This window comes from Patella vulgata, chromosome 5 (assembly GCF_932274485.2).
Source record: "Patella vulgata chromosome 5, xgPatVulg1.2, whole genome shotgun sequence".
NCBI classification, from domain to species: domain Eukaryota; kingdom Metazoa; phylum Mollusca; class Gastropoda; family Patellidae; genus Patella; species Patella vulgata.
Genome location: NC_065883.2, coordinates 70067086 through 70074625, shown reverse-complemented (window position 1 = coordinate 70074625; position 7540 = coordinate 70067086). Strand labels below are relative to the sequence as shown.

Genomic DNA, 7540 nt, shown 5'->3' with positions numbered 1-7540 from the left:
CAATTAATGCTTTGCATCAACGAAATTGAAACACAATGTCATCGTATTAATTCATAATAAAAATTGACGTCAAACGGGGTGTTGAATTTTTCTCTTTAAAAAGCTCAGTGTGTATGCATATACGCCAAAATGACGATAGAGACCGTGTATTTCTCAAACATATTCAAGGCAGCCCATCCCCCCTCCCCCACACAAAGATACATTGTCTCGGGTACCGGGCAAACACTCTTCTGTAATAATTCATGTATCCGCCCCTGCTTTAATATTGGGAGCCCCCCCCCCTCCCGTCCTTTATCCATTCGAATCTGGATCCGCCTGACGTAAAATGTTTTAGAGGAAAAGCCCGATTCTCCGAGAATTAGGAAGTCCAGAAATAGCCGCTCTCGCTATAAATTAGTCAACGTACGCGTGGTGCTCTGCAGATAACAGACAGAACTTGAGGTGTTCACAGGTCAACGACGAATACAGAAATAATATTAAATTGTTCAAGTAAGTGCATAATTATCACTATATGTATATATACCTAGGATGGCCGAATGGTTAGCAGGTGCGCGCTGTATTATAAGGTCTGTCATTGAGTCAACTGGCGTGGTTTCGATTCCCCGTTTGTATGTGACAAGGAATAGGGTCGCCTGTCCAACCTCGTGGGTTTTCTCCGGGTCCTCGGTTTCCTCCCACTGCTAAAGACCTCTTCGTACATGCTAATTATTGAAATGAAATTGAACCATGTTAGTACCGGAATGACCTGGTTTCTTTCTCTAAGAAAGACTAATGAAGACTGGCATACGCCATACAGTGTGCTATGAGGGAAATTTTGCCCGGGCATCGGTACTACGGCCTACTCTTATATCGAATTCCAACTGCCAAGGGATCTTTTATGTTCATTCCAATGTATACACGGAACATCGGTTTTTCGTCTCATCTGAAGGACTAGACAGCTGTCCTTGTCAGGCCCTCCGTCCTGCATCACTGACAAGGTGGAACCACGCCGGAAAATCTGGATGAACTTTCTCGGCCAATGTAGGAATCGAACACCCGACCTCCAGGCTGGCGAGCTAGCGTCAAACCCGGCAAAATTCCATTCATACTCATAGCACACTGTATGACGTATGTCTATCTTCATTAGCCCAGTATAGGAGCAGCACAGTAGAATGTTAAACCCTGGATAGGGTCTGGATAGGTTAATTAATGTCTAATTAATAATTTAGATAACATTTCAGGCGTAAAGAAAGACCTGCAATAGACAGAATTAGCTCTAGCATAATGTATGTTTAAGATTTAAATAAAGAACTGGTCGTTCTTGTTATAATAGTTAAAAAAACGTTATTCAATATTAATGTATAGAAAATATCAATCATTCTGAGGGAAGTTATGTCTGTTTGAAAATGTTGCTTAGCAACGGTACTTGACAATCGAGACAAAGTCTCCGAAAATCCATTTTAATGCACTTAAATCTTTGCCATCCGATGATCTACAGTTGGTTATAGTTATGTCACGTTTATAAATTTCTAAATAATCATTTACAGGCGGGGGAGGGAGGGGGTGGGTGGTCGAATGGTTAGCGCGTGTGCGTTGTATCATAAAGTCTGTCATTGAGGCAACTGGCGTGGTTTCGATTCCCCGGTTGTACGTGACAAGGAGTAGGATCGCCTGTCCAACCTCATGGGTTTTCTGCGTGTCCCCGGGTTTCCTCCCTCTGCTCAAGACCCCAACGCGCAAGCGAATCAAAGAAATAAAATTGAACCATATGTTAGTCCCGAAATGACCTAGATTGTGTTGTGTGGACGTTAAACTCCATTTCCGAATGTTTTTTTGTCCCATCCGAACGACTAGACAGCTGTCCTTGCCAGACCCTCTGTACTGCACCACTGACAAGGGGGAACCACGTCGGAAAATCCCGATGAACTTTCTCGCCAATGCATGGATCGAACTTTCGACCTCCAGGCAACCTTGCGGGATCAGGGCGGCTGGTAAATACAGTTTCTGGAGAATCGGGAATTCCCGGTAATCGTTGATAGAGTTATCGATCGTTGCACGACTCTCATCTTTAAGATCAGGGCGACCCGTTAGTACAGTTTCTGGAGAATCGGGAATTCCAGGCAGGTATCCATTGATAGTGTTATCGATCGTTGCACGACGGTCATCTTTGCTAAGAGTAGGACGACCAGTTAGTACAGTTTCTGGAGAATCGGGAATTCCAGGTAACCATTGGTTGTGTTAACGATCGTTGACGTCTGCAAGAACAAACTTAACAAAGTACACACACGCTGTAATAGAGAGAGACAGAAATGGGGTTTAACGCCCACTGGACACAAACCAGGTCATTTGGGGACTAACATATGGTTCAGTTTTATTTCAAACCGGAAGATCCGGAGAAAATCCACAAGGTTTGACAGGCGACCCTACTACTTGTCACGTACAACCAGGGAAAGAAACCACGCCAGTTGACTCAATGACAGACCTTATGATACAACGCGCACGCGCTAACCATTGGGCCATCCAACCACTCTATGCACAAAGGAACAAGAATACCAAGTTTCATGTCGAGCGTACCAAAATTGGCGGAGCCGTGGGCTTTTTTTCGGAGAGCGCTGCCCCCATGAACAACAAGACGAGGAGCGCATTGGACCTAATTTTTGGTCCAAAATGTCTGAATCTGAAATTGCCATTTGTATTCCACAGTGTGCAAATAATAAAGCTGCATCTTAGAACGTTGTTATAGCTGAGCCTGTAAAAGGCCATTACATATATAAACATTCCTATATTTTGTTTTGTGTTTACTTTTGTAGATTAAAAAAGAGAATAGAAGATGCCTTTTACAAGTCCAGAAGGTAGGCTAAATAATTATTAGATTTTTTCTATGTCTACATTAAAATGTAGTCGCATATTGTCGTCATCCCCGCCCATCCATCGGTTCGTCGCAGACAATTGATTTCAGGGAGAGAGAGAGAGAGAGAGAGAGAGGGGGGGTTTAACGTCTACTCGACACAAACTAGGTCATTTCGGGACTAACAAATGGTTCAATTTTATTTCAATAATTCGCTTGCGGGTAGGGGTTTTTAGCAGTGGGAGGAAACCGGAGGACCCGGAGAAAACTCACGAGGTTGGACAGGCGACCCTATTCATTGTCACGTACAAACGGTGAATTGAAACCACACCAGTTGACTCAATGACAGACCTTATGATACAGCCCACTCGTGCTAACCATACGGCCATACAACCCCCCTGCTCTAAGACGCTCTAGGAGCTAAAGTTTAAATTTATACACAGTTTTCATGTTACAAAAACGAGAAATCCTATCGATACTCAACGATTTTCGATAGTTACTGTCGGAGTTATGGCCCTTAATCAATATTTGAAATATCATGAATACTCTAGAAGCATCCCATTGGTTTTAACTTTATAGTTATCGCCCCTGTGGGGCTATAGGGACCATAGTTATCACCGATTGACTTATATTCATGTGATGAAAAATCCTATGCAATCTGAGGGGGTTAGATGGCGGAATGGTTTAACGTGTGCGCGTTGTATCATAAGATATGTCATTGAGTCAAGTGGCGGGGTTTCTATATCTCGCATATATGTGACAAGGAGTAGGGTCATCTGTCCAACCTCTTGAATTTTCTCCGAGTACTCCGGTTTCCTCCCACAGCTAAATGACCCGTTCGTGCAGCCACGTCTCGGTAACGTGGCAGTTTTGGTTACAAAGGAGGTGAAATGAAATGGGGTTTAACGTCCGACTTTTCTGCTCCGACTGAGCTAATGAAGACGGATATACGCCATACAGTGTGCTATGAAAGAACTCGGACAAACCGCGCTACGGCCTACTCTTATATCTAATTCCAACTGCCAAGGTTATTTTACGTGCATGCCAATGTATACACTGTACACTGGACCTCGGGTTTTCGTCACATCTGCACGACTAGATACTGTCCTTGCCAGGCTCCCTTTCCTGCTCCGCTGACAAGTGGAAACCCCACCGCCAACACTGGGAATGAACCCGAGACCCGGTTAGCGACCCAACGTCTTACCCATTGATTCACCGCGGCACCGAATCTATGGGTTGTTGTTAGCGACCCAACGTCTTACCCACTGATTCACCGCGGCGCCGAATCTATGGGTTGTTGCTGAGTTAGTAATTTGTGTATTTTCTTGTTTATTATAGAGTTAAGAATAGTTATGGTAGGAAAAACCGGGGCGGGCAAAAGCGCCACGGGAAACAGTCTGCTGGAGACTAGGCTATTCAAATCCAACAATTATGGGGCGTCTGTCACCGTAGATTGTAAATTTGGAAACAGGCATCTTAACAATGGGAAAAAGTTGGTTGTCATCGATACACCAGGAATATTCGACACCAGGAAAAGCAACCTTGAAACATCAAAAGAAGTTATAAGATGTATCGGTCTATCGTCGCCAGGTCCTCACGTTTTTCTCTTCGTTCTGAAGATCGGTCGCTTTACCCAGGAAGAGATGGACACGATTCAACATCTCAAAGATTTGTTTGGAGAAGACGTAGTCGATTTTGTGGTCATTTTATTCACTGGCAAGGACTCACTTGATTACGATGGTATGACCATTCATGAACATATCCAGCATTGTCCACCAGATCTACAATCACTGGTTGCCCAGTGCCATGGGAGAATAGCTACCATTAACAACCGAGCAAAACCACCGGCATTAGCAATGGATGTTAAAGGTATTCTAGATTTAATGGCGGAGACCGTGAGACAAAATGGCGGAAAGTACTACACTGGAGAGATGTTTGAAGGAGCAGAAAGGGCATATCAAGAAAAACTTCGACTTCTCGAGGAAGAGAAAAACAAGAAAGAGCGGGAACTAGAACAAAAAGAGCGGGAAATTGAGGAAGAGGCGAAGAGAAAGATGAAAGAAATTGAAGCGATGAAACTAGAACACAATGAAGAGAAAGAAGAATTAGAGAGAATTAAGAAAAGACAACGTCAAAAAGAGCAGGAATTAGAAGACGAACGCGAGAAAATAAAGAATATCGATCCGAGACAAGAATATCGAGAGGATGTGGCGGCGAAAGATGGCGCCATTGTTGATATTGCTCGAGGTATAGAAAAGGTTGGGCGTGGCATTGGACGGGGCGTCAAAGACGCGTGGAATGGAATCGTTGGTTGGTTTAGTTAGATCGTAAGTTAGCCGAAGTCGGTCTTACCCGTAGCCCAACACACGAATTGGAACTCAAGTTGGCGCACCTTTAAGCTGATAATAATGGTTACTGTTTCATTTAAAACTATAGACTGTGTTGTATATTTGATGTCAAATGAAATATTTTAAAGATACATTATGTAACAGCTAAATTTATCTATGACAGGTCTTTTTATCACTTTATTCACATGACAAACCGAAAATCAACTCGCGAGACCATCGGATGGCCGTGGTATTAAACGGATAAAACACATCGCCATTTAATAATTTCATTTTAAACTGGAAAATTCAGACTGTATCGTTAAAATTTCAAACTCTGAAATTTTCATTATATTCAATTTTCACAGTCTGTTTGAACTATTATATCAGGAACGGCCAGCTCTGTATCTAAATCTACACACATTGTAATGCATCTCTATCTAAGTCTACATAATGCATCTTTATGTAAATCTACATAATGCATCTCTATCTAAATCTACATAATGCATCTTTATGTAAATCTACATAATGCATCTCTATGTAAATCTTCATAATGCATCTTTATGTAAATCTGCATAATGCATCTTTATATGAATCTACATACATTGTAATGCATCTTTATATAAATCTACAGACATTGTAATGCATCTTTATATGAATCTTACATTATGCATCTTTAAATTATCTTATGCTTATTATTAAAAATGTTATTACTGTAAACATGCTTCAAGTAACAAAATTAAGACTCTAGTTAGCAAACATCATATAAGCTGCTACGGTTAGCGAACTACTTATTATTAAATAACTGAGACTCTAGCTTTTCACGCAGAATCGAATATATTAATGTGGGGTAACGTCCATTCGACGCAAACTAGGTCATTTTGGGACTAAGATACGGTTCAATTGTGTTTCAATAATTAGCTTGCGCTCAGGGGTCTTTAATATGTTCTTGTGTAGATGTGTTAGTCTTCCCATACGCATTGACTCACGAAAGATACACCCACAGTAGCTGAGTCGTCCGTGTAGTCTACAGGGATTGTGAATGGGGGGTATTAAGAGAAATGAAGAGAGAGAGAGAGAGAGAGAGAGGGGGGGGGGGTAACGTTCACGACACATCCTATGTTATGCCGAAACTAACATTTGGGCCTCCGACGTCACGGGACCCCCACAAAAAGTCTCAGTTGCAGGAGAAGCGATGTGAGCATGGTCGGACCGTGGTAAGTGGGGTCCCTTCCATCCATTGTGGGCTCGTGTTGCGGTTGACACCCGAGAATTCGATGTAATCCCGCGATGCCGCGTCGTACTTTCGACTGACATCCGTGTTTCTTTTCTTTTTTTGTGATTCAGCGGGAAAAGTGTATCAAGAAAACTCATTAAAATCCTCTTTAGCAGCAATATTTTGGTAACAACTATATTTTGGTGCTACTAGGAAATGAAATGAAATGAAATGGGGTTTAACCTCCTACTGTTCTGCTCCTAAACTGGGTTAATGAAGACGGGCATACGCCATACAGTGTGCTATGAGAGAAATTTTGCGCGGGTAGGGCGCTACGGCCTACTCTTATATCGAATTCCAACTGCCAAGGGATCTTTTACGTGCACGCCAATGTGTACACGGGACTTCGGTTTTTCGTCCCATCCGAACGACTAGACAGGCCCTCCGTCCTGCATCACTGACAAGGGAGAACCACGCCGGAAAATCTGGATGAACTTTCTCGGCCAATGCAGGGATCGAACACACGACCTCCAGGACAGCGAGCCAGCGTCTTAACCACTTAGCCGAGGTGGAAGCAAGGTAACTTTGAACCCATTTATATTCAAGTTTTGAACGTAGAATCTGTCAAAACTGTCATTGGTAATCTCCGAACATAGTTTTTTTTTTCTTTTTGTTGCCTTTGATCGTTGATTTCTGGACTCGTATTCTTCGAGGGTTAGCCCCTAGACTATAATTGTTTGAAATTTGGTGTGTATAATATTATGTCTAATTTCTGTATAGACATTACTTACGATATTTCACGCTTTGGTTCCAACAAAACGCATTTGAATTTGGGTCAGCCGCGTTCAACGTTCGCCAAAAATCAACTCCGGTCGGTTACTATAATGTCGTAACTTTACGAATATGACAGGTTCCCCCCTATTTAACACTGACCGACTTCAAATTATTAGATTTGATGTAGTTACATTCATGTGTGTGAAACAATTCTGCTTCAAGGCTCAATACCAATCTTGTTGTAACAGAATAATATGTCCCAATCTTTATTCTGGTCAACAAAATGTACTATTTTACAATATTCCAATTAATTGATGATACAAATTTCATCTTAACACACCTAATTTTAAAAATTGGAACAATTCAACTAAATGGTTTGAAAAGCCTAACGTTAACCTT

General features: G+C 42.1%; 1 protein-coding gene across 2 annotated transcripts; it reads left to right on the top strand.

Moving 5' to 3' along the window:
• Nucleotides 1-371: 371 nt before the first annotated feature.
• On the top strand, nt 372-5868 carry LOC126820617 (GTPase IMAP family member 4). 2 transcript variants are annotated; one of them, XM_050548699.2, is made up of 3 exons: nt 372-489; nt 2790-2831; nt 4166-5866. In XM_050548699.2, exons 2-3 carry the CDS (start codon nt 2810-2812, stop codon nt 5149-5151), a joined length of 1008 nt encoding a protein of 335 aa, XP_050404656.2. In that variant the 5' UTR covers nt 372-489; nt 2790-2809; the 3' UTR covers nt 5152-5866. The 2 variants fall into 2 exon arrangements, with proteins under 2 accessions (XP_050404656.2, XP_050404657.2); XM_050548700.2 differs by lacking the exon at nt 372-489 and adding an exon at nt 2064-2201 and having other exon boundaries at nt 4166-5868.
• The last annotated feature ends 1672 nt before the right edge of the window (nt 5869-7540 follow it).

Bases quoted from the DNA above. Each gene is read 5' to 3' on its own strand.
- LOC126820617 (XM_050548700.2), top strand. From the start codon at position 2,810: ATGCCTTTTACAAGTCCAGAAG. The intron at 2,832-4,165 runs GTAGGCTAAATA...TGTTTATTATAG, and splicing joins GCCTTTTACAAGTCCAGAAG to AGTTAAGAATAGTTATGGTA.